The 22,364-nt window shown below is 44.4% G+C and overlaps 1 protein-coding gene across 3 annotated transcripts in view; it reads right to left on the bottom strand.

Moving 5' to 3' along the window:
* Nucleotides 1–2,306: 2,306 nt before the first annotated feature.
* The window catches only part of LOC147904497 (uncharacterized), a 184,686-nt gene continuing 164,628 nt past the window's right edge, over nt 2,307–22,364 (bottom strand). For 2 of the 3 annotated variants that reach the window (XM_087386848.1, XM_087386837.1), the window contains exons 15-16: nt 2,980–3,115; nt 2,307–2,600 (exon numbers count right to left, since the gene is read on the bottom strand). In XM_087386848.1, coding sequence (XP_087242974.1) covers nt 2,578–2,600; nt 2,980–3,115 — 159 coding nt within the window. In that variant the 3' untranslated portion in view covers nt 2,307–2,577. Of the gene's footprint in view, nt 2,601–2,979; nt 3,116–3,527; nt 3,616–22,364 lie in introns of those variants that run through there. The other variant, XM_087386843.1, reaches the window with a different exon arrangement.

The raw sequence follows: 22,364 nt of genomic DNA, 5'->3' as shown, positions 1-22,364 counted from the left end.
GTTGGTGCCCCTCCCTCAACCTGTGCTGCTGGTTCCCTACCCGTTGCTAAACCATTCTTCATTGCCCCCTTGCCAAGAAAAAGAATGCCCCTTCTTGCAGTTCACAGACTAGGTCACATGGATCATGAATATTCAAAAATCGGTACTGCTCACGGACCAGGTCGCATGGATCCTACACTTGACACTTCTACAAGAAGTCCTGTTGGGAGACCGAAAGTCTCAGAAAACCAAATGGTTAAGGAAGAAGACGCTTGAGTCCCTGATGACCAATTTTTTTCTTTTGCTCTCTGCAAGTCACCTTAGTTGTACTCTCTTGGTGAATCTCTTTTTGATTCAAGTGATCGTAATCCAATTATATAAATAATATATAAACTTTTTTCTGCGCAAAAAAATACTTTGAAAGTTTGAGGCTCCACATAGACAGGTTGCCTCTCTTCCAACACAGCTTGAGGGCCCCCCCATCTTGCTCACATATCAAGAGGTGAACCAGGTCATCCAAGAGGATCTTTCATATTTACACACATTTAGGACCTAGTTAGCACCCTGCCAACTCCTTGTGAAGCTCTCCTCTATAGAGATCATTACCTGCAGACTTTAGTAGAGGGATTCATTGATCCACTTATGCACACACGGATGCACCTCCCCCAATCCCTGAGGATATCTATCGAGCAATTTCACATCTCATCGCGCTAACTTTGCATTGAGAGTGGTTAAGCAAAGGGTATTCCCAGAGAGGGTTGCATCTGCGCCCTATCTGCACCTTGCGCGATCATCATCAAATTGAGTCGAAGGAGTATTTCCTCTATCAAACGTTTTTGACTTACCTAGATTAGATGTGCCTGGGAATTTTCATTTATGACATCGTTTGACACAGGAAGCATTTACTCAGTTCACAGAGACAAGACCAGGACGCATAGCCAAACTTCGCTCAGAGCATGATCACTAAGTTTTTCTAGCTAGACAACACTGATCGACAATGTCTAGGGAGACATCAGGCCCACTGATTAGAGCAAGAGCGGGTTGAGACATATATCAAACTAGGGGACCTTCCTTCCATGCTCAATTGCAAGGCCATCGCTAGGAGACCACAGTGGACCACGTGTACTCACAGTCGTCAACGTCCCATCATGGATTTTATGCCACCACAATAGTCTTGCACACCACCAACCCCCTCTTAGGCTCAACTTCTTGCTAGCCCTTCCTAGATGGTCTTTATGTATTGTTATCGCTATGATCATGGTTCTTTCTTATGTTCATCATGGGTGTTGATGCTTCTTTGGTGGCTCCACCCTTTAGCTCATTGTATCAACCCTTTGATCTTCCAAAGACTTTTAATAAACTTTATTTCTTTCCTCTATCTTTATGCCCCTTCACTTCCCTCATCTCCCTCCCTTGAGCCTCTCCAAGTTTTATCTCCTCTTATTAGAATGGTTGTCAACGTCACCTACTTTCTTGCTCGCGAGGCTGTCTCCAATGGCCTTTGCTAAGATGATAACCATGCTTGATTGCTTGAATTGGAGGACTTTGAAAAGATTGTGAAGGAGACTGAATATTTGGGTAATGGTCTCAATGTGCAACATGGATCATCAAGGAGATTGACTATGATCAAGCTTTAGAAAGAAACCCATCCAAAGTGGGTTGCTTAAAAAGAAGAGAGCCTCATTAGTAGGTCAAAACATGGCTTGGTTGCATTGATTGCAAAGGAGCTGAAGGAAACACGAACAACTGAAGGAAGGATTGCGAGCGAGGGAGTTATAGACGACGAGGAGCAAGGGGGAGAACCAAGGACCAAAGGGATCAAGTTATGTCAGGGACAGGGTTAGATTAGATTGTTATCTTAGTTTATGTTAATCAAGTATTTAAGTTACAATTATAAGGATGGTAATAACAATTTTAAGTTACAGATTGATTTGGTTTTTTAGGATGTGATTTTTATATGCTTTTAAAAAAAAGGTTGGCCTTGGAAACACGTTGATCAAACTTTTGTAGGAAAAGTTACAAATTTGAGATGCACCATGACCCTAGATAATATGCAAGATTCATGCTCACCTACATTTAATCATAACCCTTTGAGCTCTTATAAAGGAGGAAAAACATCATGGTGCCCTTTTATTTTGTATAATTTGAAAAGGCCTTTGGTTTGATGCGCTGCGCAATCATCATCTAAACCACTCGAGTGTGCCACAAGATTGTGGTAAGTGAAATTTTGGGGGGGGGGAAACTAACAAATTGAGCAACTTATTTTGGGCTCTTTATTGAATGCATCAAGCAGCACTTGCAAGAACTCTCCTAAGATGTTGCTTTAGCCTATCATGGGTCCTCCTCTCTTCCACCTCAAAGGGTTCCAAGCCCAGTTGTGTGCACTCCACTCATATTGCAAGACACTATCTTTCCCCACGAATCTGCTACTTTGTCTCAACATTAATCCCATCAAGAGTACAAGGTTGGAGTAAAGGGCATGCAACCTATTCGATGCTTCCATGGCCACCTTCAAGATAAGGTGGTTTGCGTTGTAAGGCTTCAAAATAGATGGCATGCTGCCATTCTGCAGTGACTTGGGTAGCTCCCGTATGTGTCTCAATTATGCTTTCTTCCTATATCTTGATAAATGTCAGTCAAACTAATCTTAATGGGAAAATCAATGTTTTAAGCTGCGTATATCTAACACAAATCACATATTTTCATAGAAAGAGAAGTCACTTTAATTGATTCAGGAGCACAGTAAAAACCCATCTGCTATTAAGTGCATGCAAAGAAGGATTAGAGTATAATGGATATAAAGTTAGACGACATGCACCACCTTTGCTCAAGTCTTTGATTCACAGAGAGACATGAGCAACTTGTTTTGCAATCATAGCGCGAATACAGACACAACCACTCTCTTCCCTAGCTTGAGAGGCAAAACAGGAAGAACTGTTGACTAATCGAGATACAAAAGATAAAACAATTTGCAAAGCAGAAGTCAAATCGACAGTCAACGTGAGGATATTGATGTCACGCGCACAGAATGATCTGCCGATCCAGTAAGAAATCTGCTCTGAACGGGATGCCAATCTACGGAGGTTATTGCAGCATTGTGTTTAAGAGTTCGTTGAGTGTTCTGCTTCCCACGCAACTGAGCACCAAAAACCAAAACAACGCAATGTTTTCGGCTCATTCCCAAAACAAATAGGAAAGTATGCATATAATAATATTGTTGGAGTTTGAAGTCAGCAAGGACGAACACGAGCATAAAGAGCAAATCGGTTAACAATGCATGCCTTAATCTCCCTCGTCAACCCAAATGACTGCAGAAAGGCACTTTTTCATTATCTAAAATTTCTAATAACATTTTCCATGAACGAAGCTCGCTAAGAAAAGCTAACACAATGCAGTTCTTTGCTTCTCACTCATTGACCAATGTTATTGTTAGAAAAGACTCCTTTAAACAAGAATATTGGAAAGGATTTGCAGACTGGTGGTCAAGTCTACTAGTGCAGCAGAAAGGAACTAAGTTTATGCATAGTAGACCTCGAGCAAGTGCCTTAACCTCTCCAGGGCCCAGGCTGGCTGAGGGGCCCTTCACATCAAGGCATTGACTGACTACTCAACCGAATATAGGACCCATCGTGAATGCTGTGAAAATATGCAGCATCCATAGTTGATTAGCTCTAATCAGACCACCAGACAATATCCCCTCAATCACATCACAAGTAAACCTCTGATTACAGGTAAGATATGATAATATCCATAGTAGCAAAATGATCTCTTTCTCATCATATTCCCTTATATTTGTCCTCTTATTAACCAAAAACTTCTCTCTTAGGGGCGGCACTTTACAATCAGTATGGATTGCATGTTTTCAAAATCATTTATTGCAACTAAGAGAATATGTCCCCTTTATGCACTGTCAAAATACACATGGCTGAGGGCTCCTACTTAAGGAGTGGGTAAAAGATAGTACATAAACTGAAATTACGTAGGTTCTGTTTTGGCTAAATTTAGTGGATCTTTTGTTACCAACGTTACAGACCTTGACTTCCATCTGTTTCTGATAGCTGCTATTTTGTGAAAATTTTTCCCATCCCCTCTATCCAATAGTAAAACACACTTCTTGGGTAAAGCTTGTCGATCAATAAGACGCACAATTCTTGTCCTCATCAGAGGGATTTCAAAATATGCTTGAAAAAAACCATATCACTGGGTGGAGCTGACTAGGGTGTCTTGAAAAGGGATAAAAAATGGCTGCTTTGTCATCAAGCAAACATTGTACTGATGCAACTGAAGCTATCTCTACTCAAGCATAGTAGCATAGTAAGGGATGAAATCAGCATGGTTGTTTCATGTGCCTCAAATTGATGGCTAACCTTGAGTAATCCTCTTGATATCATTCCCTTTGTTGGATTCCTTGTGAGAGCTTATATATCACAGAGGCCAACAGTAGGAGATGAAAATGTTCAGACAGGTATAAACGTGGAAATTGATTTGGAACACGGTTCTTTTTATCATAGAAGAGCACTGTTTTCCTCTGTTTAGAGAGGCAGTAAGCCCTTGTAAAATCTGCCTTGTGTTCAATTTACAATCCAGAATGCACACGCCTAAAGGTTCATAAGGTCTCCACAAGGGTTCACAAAAATGTGATACAAGGATATGGCTATGTGAACAACTTGGTCAGCCGTTCTTAACAAGACAGGATCGTGGAAATTGCTTGTGGTGAAAAAGTTGCTTCATGATTCTTCACAGCTTCAACTAGTAAGAGGCGACTTCCTTGAGAAGAAGTATAATCTTCAATATTGCCTGTTGGTTTGAAACTGAGTAAAAATGACAAAAATCGGATGATGCGTAAGCAACATTGTTCTCCTAAAGTCTGAGAAGTCAATGGTGACAGTAACATCTCGCATTCATAAGTCGTGGTTCAGAATTATCACTCTGGTTCGGCTCAGGATAATTTTAAAGTATGATCACTACACTCTAAATTCACTGTTCTATAAACATGTGCATCCTCAGCTCTACTTGAGCCAATGTCATAAATTCAAAGTCAATGAAGCATTTTCAAGGGTCTGAAAAGAAACATTTTGCTGGAACTCCCAAAATGGAGTGCGACCTTGTGTCTATGTGTTGTACACTCTTCTTAATGAAAGGTTCTTTTACAAAGAAAAAGTGTGTGCATGTGTGTGTTATTGGGCAACCCACTATCGACTCTATGAAAGGACCATAATTGGTGATCCCTCTTTGGCTAAGTATCAGTTCTTCCGGGCATCCTTAGGGCAATCATTTTATGATTGCCTTCATGCTGATCTTTGGAAAGAAATTCAGCCTTCTTTGCCATGCTTCACTTTTCAGCATAATGCAATTTCCTCGTATCAAGCACGCTTGGATCGTTGGTACAGGATCAATCCGCAGCATTGTGACATTTTGACCACAAAAATGTGGGTGGATTACAATTTTGCGCATTCAGATCATGCCCCTCTATGGTTGAGGATTTCTTTCCATGACATGCCAAATGATCGCCTGTCACACATAAGGATGCTTATCGTGAACAACAGTTACTTGCAGCATGATGCCTACAAGGCTTTGGTCTATGATGCGTGTCAGTCTCTTTCTCGCCAAAGTCTCATTGACTTAGACTATGCCTGGACTGCTTTTGTTGCCAGAATGCAATCTATTATCAGGGATTATGGTAAAAATTACATGAACAATTTGAGGGAAAATGTGGCTCGAGCAAAACAAAATTGTCAATCATTAACTGAGCTGAGTCATTCCAGGTCTCTCTCCAAGGAAGAAAATGACCTGATCTGTCAAGCTAGATTTTGCTTGCAAAGTAATGATCTCAGGAAAGTATCTAAATGGGAAACCCGTGTGAGGCAAAAAGCTTTCCTGGATAAAGGTTGCTCATCTAAGGAATTTTTTAAAAGTTTACATTCCAAGAGGCAATCTTCAAATATATGTCATGCTCTGATGCCTGATGGGATTTGGACTTCCTCTCGGGCACTACTTGCTGCAGCATGTGTTGCTCATTTCTCCACACAGTTTGGCATGGCAGATCTTCCTTCTTGAGAGGTTATTTCAGCAAGAGCTGAGCTCCTTCGTTATGTTTCTCCCATTGTTTCTCCTGCACATGCTGTCAATTTGGAAGTGCCTTTCACTGAACGGGAACTATTTGATGCTTTGAAATCCTGTGGTAGATGGAAATCTCCACGATGGGATGGTCTCATTGTTGAGTTCTTTCTTGCATACTAGGATATTCTTAAGCTGCCCCTCTTATGGATGATCAATTTTGCTTGGGAAAATCAGCATTTGCCACATTCATGGAAAAAGGGCATTGTCAAATTGCTTCCTAAAAAGAAAAAAAAAGACTCCTTGCCTGATTGAGGCCCATCACTCTTATGCCTGTTATTTATAAGATCATCATTAAAATGGTAGTTAATCGCATTAAAGGATATCTGCATGATGGCCTTCATCTTGCTCAGTATAGTTTTGTTCCTCGCCGGCATATTACAGATAATGTTGCTAATGCATATGTGGGCATAGAATATGCCAAATATACCGAGCATGATGTTTTATTACTACAAGTTGATATTGCTGTTCAACAAAGGGGATTTGACAGTTTTCATGTCCATGGTTATGGAGACTTTTTGGCACTCCAAACATGGCAAGAAGAGTTTGCATTTTTTTTCTATGCAGCATCAGTGTTCACCTAAGATGCACGGAGGCCTCAATATTATGAACCTTCATGTGCACATTCTGGCTCACAAGGGCAACATGATGCTGCAATTTCTGCAAGGATCACAGCCATGGGCTGCCATGATACGTAACTTGCTTTCTCAAATTACTACTTCTGCTTTTGATTTTTGACAGCCCACTCCTTGGGACTTTCTTTTCGGTGCTCTTCAAGGGAAAATCAAAGGTTGCCCTCTAGTTTCCAATATGTTGATGGATTGGAAACATATTCTTTCGCATTTGGAATGGGATGGCCGGGATACTTTACAAGGTAATTCCTTGAGCGTTGAAAGTGTACACTGGTCTCGGGTCTTTTCCCCTCTGCTGGCCTTGCAAGAGCCTCGACGGTCTTATTTTTTGAGTCTAAAGGGGATCCTTTTGGTTTCAGATATTGTTCATGATGATGGGACCCCTCTTTCTTTCCCTCATGCTGCTATAGTCTTGGATTGCATTATCGTCCGATCTGGCATAAGATTATCTCCTTGATTCAGAATTTTACTCATGTACCTGCTTTGGAAGTGGAGGATCGACTACACGACTGGACTCTTCATTTGCCAAGATCGACATGTCGTCCTTTGCGGCTGTCCAATATCACAGTTTCAGTGCTCTATAAAGTTCTTTTGCCTTTGCCTTGGGCTGCACAGAGGGAAAATAAAATTTGGCATATGAATAGGACGGCAAAGTGGTGGAGAAGATTGAGTGGGGTTTGGAAAGCAAAAATTCCTCTTCAGCAATAGGTGTTTCTGTGGCGTGTTTTATTGGGAGTCTTTCCCACTGGACAGTTTTTGGCACAATGCCGTGTTGCTCCACCACTTTGTTGCCGATGTTTGGCTCCCAGGGAAAAAATGTCTCATCTCTTTTGGCACTGTTCTCATACATGTGATTTCTTGGCATTATTGGTTCAAACTTTACGTGCCAGATTTCCAGGCTTTACTTTTGGCAAGTACTTCTGGCTGTTTGGGATACATCTCCCTCGACATCAGTTTGTTTTTTTCTTTATTTGGGTTCGATATTGGGCACTTTGGACTTTGTGGAAGGACAGAAATCTTAGAATTTTTGGTGACCTGACTTTCTTAGCTTACTCTTTCTTCAGGCATCCTTTGCAACAATCGTTTTATGATTGTTTGCAAACAGGGTCTATAGATCAGAATATATATTCGTCATATATTGACATCTTTGCTTGATGTATTATGAGCATATCCTGCTTTGGAATGCTCATCTTGTAATATAAAAGCAACAATATTTTCACCAAAAAAAAAGAAAAAAAGTGTGTGTGTATGTGTGTTTGACCCGCCAGGGTTGTATTCTTAGTACCATCTTATATGCCATAGCAACTCATCATGTGCTTCAATATATGGATTATTTTGAAGGCACATGGTAGAGAGGGAGAGAGAGAGACGATAGGCTAGGAGAGAGGAAGTGAAACTCAAAGAGAGACATAATGAAATGGAAATAAAATGACTAGAGCAATGAACCAAAATGAAAGTACTCACATGTAGACCAAAGAGCTTGTAGCTTGATACTTGATTGATTTGACACTAGACAAGTACAACTCTTATATAGAGCGCACACACACACACATATGAACACCTATGCATATGGGATAACTCCCAATGTGACATATGGCATCCATAGGACATACTAGACTAGAACTCATACTAGAGCACACCAAACTGACTCAACTTGGCTGCAATGTATGAACTAGGCATGGCTCCCATGCCAACTCGGAGGCTGAAGTCTGAGCATGGTTCAGAGGTCGGACTGAGCACTCACATGGCTTTACATCCCAAACATGACTCAGAGGCTAATGTCTCAGCATGGATGCATGAGCAACTCAGAGGTCTAGAAGACCAATGCACCAACATCCTGTAACTCAGATGCCAGGCCTACTAACTAGACCCTATCACTACGAATATATGGCTCCCACAATACATTCCCCTCTTGACTCCAGGGACTAACTAGAAACATGGAGTCACACACCATAAAAGAAATACATCATTTTAGGAGGACAATCCAAGACAAAGGACCTTTATTGACTCTTCAAACATTCTTTTTAGAGAGACTACTCAAGGCAGAGAACCTTTAACTCTAACATATAAAACAATATAAAAGATTTCATTCATTTTTATGCATAGCAAGGGCAGAGAACCCATGAGCCCGAAGTAGCTACCACACAAGAGTGTACACATCCTGATGCAAAGAGGTATGCCGGTGAAGAACCAGGCAAGGATGCCCTGAATGATGTGTCAATGAAGGCCATAGGAGCAGCTACCAAGGGAGATCACGTCATGACTCTCAATGTGCCAATCGGAGAGTCACCAAATGCTCAAGGGAGCTTCCCAATTGAAGACGCAAATCGTGGGCGCTCAAATCAGATCTGTGCGCATCAACGGGAAGCTCAAATGAAGGTGATAAGAGAGTCAATCTATGGCGGAATCACGAGCAAGTTTTGGTGTGGATTTCAAGGGCAAAGCAACAGCAATAGACGGCATCAGATGGCGCAGCAATTGAGGCAGTCACTGAAGTGTACTGAGATAAGAGAAATGATATTTAACTGTTCGAGACAGTCAAACACCGCAATGTCGCAATGTCAAAGATGACGAGGTGTGAAAAGAGTTTTCTCCACTGTCAAAAGCCTCAAGTCAATGTACCGGAGTGTCGGTACAGTCAAAATGACTTGTGGGTAAGCTTGAGAAGCTCAAATCACTGCTGGAGGTCACGGGAGTCCAAATCTGAGCAAAAAATGCCAAAAAATAGCCTAAAACTGCTCGGAATCGCCTTCTAACAAGTTGTACTTGGCACTGCCGCGCATCCGTCTGCAGAGGTTCGTATGGGCATCCGTACAACTGTACGGACAAAAAATCAAAATATTTTTTCCCCTCGAAATGGTGCGGGACAGGGTCGTTTATGTAAGAAATCCTAGATTTACTATATTTAGAAATGTGCTAAGGAACAGAAAGGAGACTGAGATAGCAGAGAACAAGGAATAATTGTATTGCTTGAATGTCTGTAGGGTGGATGTGATTGTGTCATCCATACAATTTGGCCTCTCTTATATAGAGAGTGAAGAGTCACACATGAAAAGGTGTGTACTCCAAAGGGTATGTGCATGAAGAGGTGTGTACCCCTTGTGAAGGGTGTGACCCTTGATGAGAGGGTACATTACAATAAGAATGTCTCTTCATTAGAATGTCTCTTGTGAAGGGTTGTGCCTCTTTAGGAAGTGTCCCGTCGAATGGGCAAGTGTCCCGTCGAAAGGTCATACCCTTCCACAAGTGTCCATTCATTAAACCATCCATAAGTCTAGAAAGAGAAAGAAATACGTCACAGATCGTGACATCCCCTCCCACTCAAAAGAAGACGCTGGTGGAGATAATGAACTGATGTAGAAAATATCATGGTAGATTCTGAAAATACTGCTGCAAAAGATCAGGGTACTGCTGTAAGTCTTCATCAGACTGCCAAGTAGCGTCGGAGTCGTCCAGATCTCGCCAAAGAATAAGGAATTCCGTGATAAGTCGATGTCGAGTCTCTCGCTGTCGATGGTCCAGAATACGCTCAGGAATAAGGAGAACATAATCGTCTTCGATTTCTGGGACATAATCACCTGCAGGAGGAACTGCTTCATCGCCTGGAATGTACGTCTTTAGCCAAGAAATATGAAATGTTGGATGGATTTTACCCCATGATGGTGGTAATTCCAATTTATAACTTAAAGGTGAATTTTTCTTGACGATCCGGAAAGGTCCATAGTATCTTGGTCGCAACTTAGGAAACACAGACTTAACCGTCTTATAGCGATGTGGAGCTACAAATAATAGCACCATGTCACCAGTGTCAAATTCCAGGTGACGTCTATGTTTGTTGGCAGACCGTTGATACCGCTCTTGCGCTTTTCGCATATGATCCCTGACTTGCAGTAGAATGTCTTGCATTTCTTGAACCAGTTGATCAGCTAGGGCCACTCGATGTTGAAGTACAAAATTTGTTGGTACAATCGGAGTGTGTCCATAAGCTGCTTGGAATGGAGTCATGCTGATGGCACTATGGAAAGAGTTATTATAAGCAAACTCAAGGAGTGGTAGATACTCTTCCCAAGCTGCTAGGCGTGACTGAACATAATGTCGAAGCATTTCTTCCAGAACTTGGTTGACTCTTTCAGTCTGGCCATCTGATTCTGGGTGGTAAGCTGAACTAAACAGTAGAGTAGTACCCAAAGATTCGAACAGTGAAATCCAAAAGTGACTGGTAAACTTAGGATCTCTGTCGGATATGATATTCTTGGGTAATCCATGGTGTCGGAAGATGTGTTGTATAAAGAGTTTGGCTATGTCCGGGGCCTGTGCACTGCTTTTGCAAGCAACAAAGTGTGCCATTTTGGACAAGCGATCAACAATTACCATAATCTGAGTATTACCTCGGGAAGATTGTGGTAGTGTTGTAATGAAATCCATGGAAATACTTTCCCACCTTTCAGTTGGAACTGGAAGAGGCTGAAGAAGTCCTGTTGGAAGTCGTCGACTTGCTTTCATTTGTTGACATGATAAGCAAGATGTAACCATTTTGATGACATCTCTTTTCATCTGAGGCCAGTAGTATGTTGCATTGAGTAACCGATAAGTCTTATTGATGCCTGGATGGGCAGCATAAGGAACTACATGATGCTCTTTTAACAAAAGACGTCGAACATCCTTGTCATGTGGTACACAGACGCGATCTTGATAATACAGAAGGTCGTCTGTATAAGAATAGGATGAGAAAATCTTTTGTTCGGAAGTCGAAGGTTGATCTTTTGAAAGAACCTGTACTACTGTGCCGAAGTCTTTATCATTGAAATACTTTCCTTTGAATGAATTCGGAACATCCACAGATAATGTAGAGATTACCATGGCTGATGCGAGAGGTAACCTGCTGAGAGCATCTGCAACTACATTGCGTAGTCCTGGTATGTACTCAATGGTCATGTGAAAGTTGGCCAAAAACTCAACCCAGCGTGCTTGTCGAGCGTTCATGACTGGCTGAGTAAAGATGTACTTTAAAGAGTGATGGTCTGTTTTGACCACAGAGTCGGCACCCATGAGATAATGTTTCCAAGAGCGATAAGCATGTACAACAGCAAGAAACTCCTTATCATAGACCGGATATCGGGTTTGGATATCAGAATGTTTATGGCTGTCAAAAGCAATAACTCTGCCTTCTTGCATCAAGACTGCTCCAGTAGCGATGTCGGAAGCGTCGGTCATGACCTCAAATGGGAGATTTGGGTCAGCAATAGCCATAACTGGTGTAGTAGTGAGTGCTTGCTTGAGTTGTTGGAAACTATACTCTGTTTCGGGAAGCCACTGAAAAATTGCTGTGCTTTTTAATAATTCGGACAGAGGAGCTGCGATTTCGGAAAACTGATAGACCTTTGTATGGTAGAAGTTTGCCAATCCGAGAAAAGAGCGGACATCATGAACATTCTTTGGAGTAGGCCAGTTTCGGATTACCTCGACCTTCTTGGGATCCACAGAGATACCTTGAGCAGAAATAACATGTCCCAAATATTCAAGTTGGGTCTTGAATAACTCACTTTTCTCAATGTTGATGTAGAGAGAATTTGCGCGGAGAACTTCAAAAACTTGGTGAAGATGTTGTTTGTGCTCATGTAGTGATCTGCTGAAAACGAGGATGTCATCGAGGTAAACGATGACGAACTTATCGAGGAAAGGCCTGAAGATGTCGTTCATTAATGTCATGAATGTGGCCGGGGCATTGTTTAACCCAAAAGGCATGACCAAACATTCATAGTGTCCATACTTTGTTCGAAAAGCTGTCTTGTATTCATCACCTTCTCGTATACGAATTTGATGATAACCTGAACGAAGATCAATCTTGGAGAATTGTGTTGCATGTAGAAGTTGATCGAAGAGGTCATCAATGCGAGGCAATGGATACTTGTTTTTGATAGTGAGCTTGTTGAGGGCTCGGTAGTCGATGCAGAGGCGCATAGACTTGTTCTTTTTTTCCACAAGTAGTACAGGAGATCCGAAAGCACTGCGACTGCGCCGAATGTGACCTTTGTCGAGTAGCTCGGTGACCTGTCTTTGGATTTCTTCATTTTGAGTGTAAGAAACCCGATAAGGAGGTTTCGACGGTGGATTACTGCCGGGAATAAGTTCGATTGGGTGATCCACTGGTCGTCGAGGTGGTACTGCTTTGGCAATTCCTGTGGAAAAATATCCAGGTAAGGCTGGAAAAAAGGTTGGTTGAGGTACTTAGGAGGATCCTTTGTTGGTGTCTCCTCGACTGCCATAACCAACAGAAGTGAAGTCTTTGCTTGGCGTTTACGAACCCACTTCTTTACTTGTAGGGCAGAAGCAACTGGGGTTGAAGGGGAGTCCCTAGAACCAGTTAGCTCAATAAGTTTTCCCTGGTGGACAAACTGGATAGTATGGCTGCGAAAACTGATTGATGGATCATAGTCGTAGAGCCATTGTTGTCCGAGTATGACATCGTACCGAGAAAGAGGCATAATGTCGAAATTCAACTTGTCCGTATAATGTTGGATGCGAAAAGACAAGTTTTTAATCCTGGTGTTGCACAAGAAAGTTGTTCCATTTGCGAGTTCAATTTGATAGTCCATGAGACTAGGACTGGTGGTCAACCGAAGTTTATCGACCACAGAACTGGCTAGGAAATTATGAGAACAACCACTGTCGATGAGGATGGTGACCGTTGTTCCACGAATCGATCCTTGAACACAAAGTACTTGAGTGGCCAGGGAAGGTTCGAGGTTGCTGGCAAGGCTCAGGTGGATGGTATTCGCCATTCGAACAGCTTTGCCTTTCTTGTCTTGTGCTGAGGTAGCATCTTCTTTTGGGGAAGTGCTAGGTTCCATATTAGAATTTTGCTTTGGTCGCTTGCGACAATCGAACCATCTATGGTCGCCTGTACAGATGGTACAAAGTCCTTTTGAGCTGGAGTTGTTCTTCTTGTCAGTGGCCGCACCTTTATGTTGGGGATGTCGGTAATGACTTTGTGAAGAAGAAGAAACACGATCCTTGGGAGAGTGCTTCTGTTGGAATCCAGCAAATGATTTCTGAGGCTTCTGGGGATCTTGAGACTGTCGCTGACCTTGATTACCGAAGTTTTTTCGAAACCTGGTGTTATCTTGAGGGCGAGCACCTTTGGCCATAGGAGAGTTCTGTGTGCGAGTAGCACTCTGCTTCCCTGTGTTTAGGAAATCTGTAATGCGCTCTGCGTAAGCAATAGCGCCATCTGTGGTGGTGATGTTTGCTTTAAGGACATCAATGCGTAACGAGGGATTTAGGCCTGAGATGAAAGCATGAAGGCGATCATCCTCAGTTAAACCATCAATCTCCAGCACCAATGTGGTGAACTAAGAGATATAGGAAGACAGGGAACCCGTTTGCTCCAACTGTCGGAGTTTTGAACGTGCTTGGAAGTCCGCATTGGCAGGTACAAACTGCTTACGGAGCACGTGTTCAAAACGTTCCCATGTTAACACACTTTTTCCGTCCTTTAAGCGTCTTTGCCACCATAGAAATGCTGTATCCTTCAGGAGGGAGGCTGCCAAGGTGATCTTTTTGCCTTCCGTGAGGTCAACAGTGTCAAAATACATGCGCATTTTAGCGAGCCATTGGTCAACAGTTCGGCGATTGCGTTGACTAGTGTAGGCTTCCGGAAGTTTGACGTCAAGTCGTTTTGTTTTGGAAGCTTGAAGTAAACGGTAGAGGGCACGTAGTTCAGTGTTTTCTACCTCTGGTGGGAATGAGTCCGCATAGTTGTCTGGTTGCGTCACGTCATCCTCTGTATGTGTGGTACTTCGAGAATCTTGAAGTTGTTGTAACTTTCTGGACCAAGTCGGAGATGCTGTCCTGAAGCTGGGATATTTGAAGTTGCAATAGTGATTCGCCTTGTACGTTGACTTCAGGGGTCTTTTTGGGACTTGATTCTTTGATCTCTGGAGAGGCTTCACGCGAGCGTTGCGACATATCGGAGATCCCTGTGAGAAAAGCGCGAACTTGCGCTCTAGTTTGTACCATTCCTGGAAGAGGATTCGGGCTGCTCCCTGAGGTTGCTCATGTTGGAGGGGGCAGGCGAGGCAGGATGGAACCACCCGTGGAAATCTGGTAAGGGAGGTCCTGTCTGAGGTAACACTGGTGATGCCGAAAGTGGTGTTACTGCTCGTGAGAATACAGGAGTAGGTAGCAGAGTCCACAGATCTGAGAAGGGATAAGGAGCTGCTGTCGGAAGTGGAGGATATCCAGGAGAGGGAGTGCCTTCAAAGTGTAAATACTGACTTGGAGAAGGTACGACCTGTAGAGGAGGATATCTTGGAGCTGAAGGAGGTGGAGAGTACCCTGGAGATGCCGAAGGTGAGGGGTAAAATTCTCTCCAAAGATGGACAGCAAACTCTTGAGGAATATCGGGTTCAGGATATCTTCGTGTCTCGTGGAACACAACCTGTACTGTGCTGAGGAAGTAATGTAACTGAGGTGCCTCACGCAGAAGGTAGAGGATGTGGTCCAAATCACTAGGAGGGCACGTGACACAGAAGACCCAAGATGCAAAGGCTCCGAAATGGGCTGGCTGTGCAATTTGAACACGATATTGTGTGGTAGCTGATGCCTGAGGTGTCCTTGAAATGCCGGGTGAATTACCAGGGGTTTCCATGCTTTAAGGTGGATTCTTTCATTTGCTGTAATTTGTTAAAGGAAAAGAATCCTTAAAAGCAGATTGGAAAGACTCCACGTGGCAATAATTTAATCTGCCAAATTGTTGCGTAGAAGAAGGCTGCAAATTGCTGTCCGGAGATCCATGTTGCAGTGTTTTGTTAGGAGAGATCGAGACTTGTCTGGTCCGGGCTGTCAACAGGCGATCTTCATTGCGCAATGAACTTCAACTGGTGCTGATTTTGGTAGGACAAAAATTTGCGAAACAAGGGGCTGCAGGCTGTCAATGGCATGGCGAGGCTCTTAGCATTTCCCAGGGCTGGACTGCGCAGGAAAGGCAGGAGCGAAAGGCCTGGCTGGTCAAGGACTGCGCACGAGGGGGGGGGGGGCTGGCGAGGCCAACGATGTGTGCAAGGGCTGGTCGTGCAGTATGGCGCAGGACAGCGCAGGCTGGCTGTACGGCAGAGGGCGTTCTGTACGGTGCAGGCTGGCGATTTGTAAGGCGCAGGCTGGAAGGCAGTACGGCGAGGGCTTGCGCAGGGCTGTACGGCAAGGGCTGAGCAGAACTGTACAGTGAGGGCAAGGGCTGGCGCAGGCTGCAGGCTGGTCCGTACGGCACAGGCTGGTGCTGCACAGGTTGCCAGGAAATCTGTACGTAGCAGTTTTTCGTTGGGGAAAGAATGTGACTTTTCGTTGAGGGCTGCCTAAAGGGTTAGTTGCCCCAAAAATTAAATGGGGGGTTTAGTTAACCCTAGGTAGCTAGGGTAATCCTAAGGGTAGGGGATGGGTTTATTTTTTACCCTTTTTACCCCTCTAGGTACCCTTTTGTAGGTACTTGGGGCCTAAAAGGTGTGCCTATTCGAAGGGGTGTGACCCTTGGAATAGGTGCACCTTTTCATGAAGGGGTATGTCCCTATTGTTAAAAGGGGTGTCCCTGCATGAATAGGTATGTCCTTTTGTCCACGATGGGGTGTGTCCCGTGAGTGAGGAGTCGAGACTCATCACCAAAAGGTGTGTCCCATGGTGGAAAAGGTGCGTCCCTTGGTTTTGGGACAGCCCAAGCACCTGAAAAGACACGATTTTTGTCGTGTCCATTCACATCAACTTGTGATGTGTGGGAGATGGAGAGGCCATAGATGACTTTAGGCAGGGTAGACGTTTAAAATTTTTACGCTCATCCTCTCCATCTCTTCCATGCACAATGTGCACGGAATATCCTTCTAGCGAAAAAGATGTATCAGATCGGCGCTAGAAGGTGGGGGGCATTTCCTACAGGCAGGAGCGAATTTTGCTCTGATACCACTGTAAGAAATCCTAGATTTACTATATTTAGAAATGTGCTAAGGAACAGAAAGGAGACTGAGATAGCAGAGAACAAGGAATAATTGTATTGCTTGAATGTCTGTAGGGTGGATGTGATTGTGTCATCCATACAATTTGGCCTCTCTTATATAGAGAGTGAAGAGTCACACATGAAAAGGTGTGTACTCCAAAGGGTATGTGCATGAAGAGGTGTGTACCCCTTGTGAAGGGTGTGACCCTTGATGAGAGGGTACATTACAATAGGAATGTCTCTTCATTAGAATGTCTCTTGTGAAGGGTTGTGCCTCTTTAGGAAGTGTCCCGTCGAATGGGCAAGTGTCCCGTCGAAAGGTCATACCCTTCCACAAGTGTCCATTCATTAAACCATCCATAAGTCTAGAAAGAGAAAGGAATACGTCACAGATCGTGACAGTTTATGTTTGGGCAATGCCAAAATGTCAATAAACGTCAAAATCGAACCTCAAAAGGTCAAAAAACAGCCGCTAGACTGCTCCAAAACAAGTTTCTGGCAACTAACTGACGAGGAATGTCCGCCAATGCTGAGGGAGAACCACGAACTGATGCGGGAGTGAGCTGAACTCACAAACGAGAACCAGGAGCAATCACTAGGACACCGGAGTACTTGATGGCAAGGAACCATGGCGAGGCTAAGGGAAGGGAGGCTCTACCTTAAAGGAGAGGGGAGCTTCCATTTGCGGGCTTTTCTCATCCTCTAGATAGAGCAAGAAGAAGGTAGGAAGGGAGGCTCTGATACCACATGAAGGCACATGGTGGAGAGGGAGAGGGAGAGAGAGAGAGAGAGAGGGTAGGCTAGGGAGAGAGGAAGTGATACTCAAAGAGAGACATAATGAAATGACTAGAGCAATGAACCAAAATGAAAGTACTCACATGTAGACCAAAGAGCAGGTAGCTTGATACTTGATTGATTTGACACTAGACAAGTACAACTCTTATATAGAGCACACACACACATATGAACACCTATGCATATGGGATAACTCCCAATGTGACACGTGGCATCCATAGGACATACTAGACTAGAACTCACACTAGAACACACCAAACCGACTCAACTTGGCTTCATATTCTAACACATTTGGTGGAGACTGACAGGTTACATGGATTGGAGATTTCGGGAAGTCGACCTATGGTTGCTCAGGCTTATGTAGATTTATTTTTTTGTGCAACGAAACACTGAAAGGAATCTTTCCATGCTTATGCAGGCTCTTTCTTTATATGGACTAGCTGCTGGCCTTCATGTGAATTTTCAGAAATCTCGCCTCTTGCCTTTGCACTCAAAAGACTAGCATACTCTTGTATGGCTAGGTGAAATTCTCTTGCCCACTCAGCTAGTACGCCATCTTGGTTATCCTCTTGGGTGGACGAGTACTCGTCGTTAACAAATTGATTGGGTTCTTGTCAAATTAAAGAAAAAGCTTGAATATTGGAACCTAGCAACTTGGCCTCTACATGTTCGGCTTGCTCAATCTATCCTGGTGGCATATATACAATTCTATTAAATGCCTTTGATCTTCTTTACCAAGGCGGATCTTACTTCCTTTATGTCCACTGTTATGGAAATTTTTTGGCGTTCAAAACATGGTAGGAAAAGCTTGCGCTTACTTCCTTTGCAGCGGTTATGTTCGCCAAAAATGCATGGGGATTGAATATTCTAAATATTCACGTGCATACTCTTGCTCATAAGGGGAAAATGATGCTTCAATTTCTACATGAAGATCACCCTTGGGCTGCTATGATGTGTTTTTTGCTTCTACATATCACCACTCCTGCTTCTGGTTATTGGAGGTCTACTCAGTGGGATTTTCTGTTGGGAAGTATTGAAGGAAAAGTCAGAGGTTGCCCTCTTGTCTCTCAAATGTTTTTGGATTGGAAACACGTTCTTTCGCATTTGACTTGGCATGGGTCGTGACTCCTTGCAGGGCAATTCTTTGAGAGCTGAAAGTATTCACTGGTCCCAAGTTTTTTCTCCTTGGCCTTACAGGAGCCCAGACGATCATATTTCCTTATTTCAAAAGGGATCTCCTATGTGGGCTGATGTCATTCAGGATCACGGGACTCTCTTTTTCTTTCCATTGGCTGCTGGAAAATATGGGTTAGGGATGCATTATCGCCCTGTATGGCAGGCTATTACTTGTATGCTCCACTCTTTTCAGCCGGTACCACCTCTAGAACTTTGAAACAGGCTTCAAGATTGGACTCTTTCTCCACTAAATTCCTACATTCGTCCATTGAAGCTATCGCATATTACAGTGTCTTCTTTATATAAAGTTCTATTGCCATCTTGGGCTTCAATTACAGCAAATGAGATTTGGAGATTGGATTGTCCAGTCAAATAGTGGCGGCGACGCTTGAGGCAGATTTGGCATTCCAGCTCCCTCTTCGACAATAGGTCTTTTTCTGGCGTATTCTACTGGGGTTTTTTCCTTCTGGACACTTGATCTCATGCCAGTGTATTGCTCCAGCTATTTGTCGCCGTTGTCTGGCAGCTGAGTCTGTGTCTCATATTTTCTGGCATTGCCCTGACACATGTGACTTCATCAGAATTCTTCAGCAGAGATTGTGTTTACGCTTTCCTCATACTACTTTCGGTAGGTTCTTCTGGTTGTTTGGGATTTATCCTCGCCGACTGGCGTTTGACTTGTTCTTTTCCCGGGTTCATTACTAGGCACTTTGGACTCTCTGGAAAGATAGAAACCACAAAGTCTATGGTGATCCTAATTTTTCTACTTTCGTTTTCTTTCGCCGCTCCTTGCAGCTCTATTTGATTGCCTACAAATTCACTACATAGAGTATGATGTATATTTGTCCTACAATGAGATTTTCTCTTGATTATTTTACAGCTTTCTAGAGACTTCCGCGGTTGGCCCTAGAGTCATCCAGATGGCTAGCAGAGAGTGGGGTAGACACATGGTATGCATGCATATCTACATGGCTTGCCAGGCACGGTATCCAGATGGACAGGCTTCCCCCCTTTTAGTACAGCATGGGTGCGCCTCTTGAGTCGATCCCACAGGATGAGATCAACCGCATTATGCGGTTAGAACTCCTCCAGCTTCATACATCCCGGACTTGGGGGGGGGGATTAGGAGCTCCCCACCAAGACCCAGTTCTACCGCGACCACTTCTTGAGAGTATCAGAGGAGGGATTCATCATCAGACCCCAGTATCTCAAGGACGGAGGAGTCTCCCATGCACTGAGGATTGCCATTGGTTTCGTCCCATTAGTTGAGGATCGAGGCAGGGAGAGAAATAGTATACCCAGAGAGTAGCGGGTCTGCATGCTATGTACGCTAGGGGCGGTTGAAATAGAGGAGCATTTTCTTTGTGTTTGCCTAGCCTACAACGAGATCCGAGGGCGTTACCACCGTCTCTACTTGAAGGGGAGTGGCTTCAGCCCTCTATCACGACTGATCCATTTCCATGACCAGTATGTATCGGGCTCTATCTGATGGAGATGCGTCGGCACAGGGAGACACTACTACGACAGATCAGAGAGCAACAGTGGATGGTAGACCACCACAGGACATAGAGGATGACCGAGTACAACGACGCATGACAAGCTTCTATACATTTGAGTCAGCCCTAGGGACACAGTGGAGTGGAGGAGAAGCTAGCTGACAAGAGAGCAGTTTGGATTAGCAGCCGACACGGCACCATCGAGAGAGGGACACAGAGACCACATGCGTGGCAGAGAGTCCCCAGAGTATACTCTATTGAGGTCCAACCTATCACAGCTTTCCTCAGGGGGGACCGATACAGACAAGGGGTCACTCTGGACATAGCTCGGAGAGTTCAAAGAGCGAGGAGACCGTGTCCCCCACCGCAACGCGAGACAACTCGACAGACACAGATACAAGATATCTTCGTAGCCCACCAGAAAGCCATCACTGTGTCAGGCTTCGGTTTCTAATTCTGTTTCTGAGTACTCAGCAAGGGCCCTAGCGCGCCCTTTGCTTCAGTCCATTGAGGCTTGTATGAGTTCGCTTTTCTGTGTACTTTGTCCCATAGGCCCGCAAGGCCTCCCGTGCATCTCTCTCTCTCTCTCTCCCTCTCTCTCTCGGGAGGCTGGACGGTACCTCGCCGACCTGCCTCCCTCGACACCCTCGCACCTCGCCGACCAACAACCTGCGGTACCTCGCCGACCTGCCTTCCTCAACTCCCTCAACACCCTCGCACCTCGTCGACCAGCAGCCCGCGGTACCTTGCTGACCTGCCTCCCTCGACACGTTACTCTGTTCTGCGCTTAGCCGACAAAGGCACCTCGCGGACCAGCTACCACTTGCACCTCGCTGACCAGAAGCCCGTCATCACGTACAGTTCTTGCCGACCAGCAGCCCCCACGCCTCTGTCGCACAATCGCCACCCATGAACTATTAATCACGTCATTACACCTTTGCCGCCTCGTTGCCGACCCTGTCCCCCGCCTCCGCCCTTTGCTACAAGCCTGACGCACACCCGACCGACTGGCCTGGGTCACGTCTCCAAGAACAGGCCGTCTCCCTTCCAGCTCGTCCAGCAAGGTCCTGTAGGAAGAGGAGCAATCTGACAAGCCTCAAGGCAGAGATGGGGACTTTTTAGACCCCTTTCAAACTGAGCAAGAAACTAGATCTTGCCACTCCGTTCTCGAAGGTTTACTGCACCAAAAACAGCAAGAAAATTGACATGCTCATTAACATGTTGGTGGAACTCCAAGCAGAAAATCTCCAACTCCACAAGACTGTGATGCAATTGCAAAACAGAGTGACAGTGCTAGAAACCAAAGTGGAAACACGTAGCAAACAGGTACATGAATTTAAACAAGCCCAAGAACAGGGGAACAAGGAAAGATTCACTCTAGAGGAACCCAAAAAGTGGGTAGAAGTTGCCTCAAAGCTCACACCCGGTGGAAATGCAAACGAGCATAAACAAGCTCAACAAGCCCAAATTCCTCCAGCCCGTAACAACACTGCTACACAGGAAGACCTACATGAACAAAAAGAAAAAGAAAGACGATCCCGTAACCTTGTCATACGAGGAATTCCAGAGGTGGAAAAGGAGAGTCCCCTCAGCCTAGCAAAAGAGGTGATAGAGTTCTTTGCAGAGCACTTCGCGATGCCAGATGTGGCAGTGTATGGAGCACATCGTGTGGGTAGAATAGAAGAAGGTACGACTGGTAAAAGAGCCATTGTATGCACAGTGATGGACACAACAAAACGTGACATCATTTTGGACAGCAGTAGAGTATACCTCAAGGGCTCCCCTTTCTATGTCAGTGAGGACCGCACCCCAAAACAGCAAGAAATAAGAAGGAAGCAATACAATGAGAGGCTCAAGCGACAGGGGAAAATCCCTCCAATGGAGGAGACTATCAAATAGGGACGCGAGACCCATGGGACTCACAAGTCCTTACAAGTAATGTTTTGGAATTGCAAAGGATTCTCGGGAACAAGGGAATTAGTATCAATGCTTTCATACAAGATGCAGACATCATTTTCCTTGGAGAAACATGGGGGAGCGAAATTTGCAGGATTCCAAACGTACCAGGATACGTGGTGCATACCGTGTATGAGAAACACATAGGGAAAAGAGGTCAAGGTGGTGTAGCATGCATGTATCAGGAACATCTGGCAGAAAAGATCATTTTCTACAGAGCCGACAAATACA

This window comes from Dipteris shenzhenensis, chromosome 2 (genome assembly GCF_047967505.1).
Source record: "Dipteris shenzhenensis isolate YYH24624 ecotype China chromosome 2, Dip_SZ_1.0, whole genome shotgun sequence".
NCBI classification, from domain to species: Eukaryota; Viridiplantae; Streptophyta; class Polypodiopsida; order Gleicheniales; family Dipteridaceae; genus Dipteris; species Dipteris shenzhenensis.
This window is presented reverse-complemented; position numbering and strand designations above follow the sequence as displayed.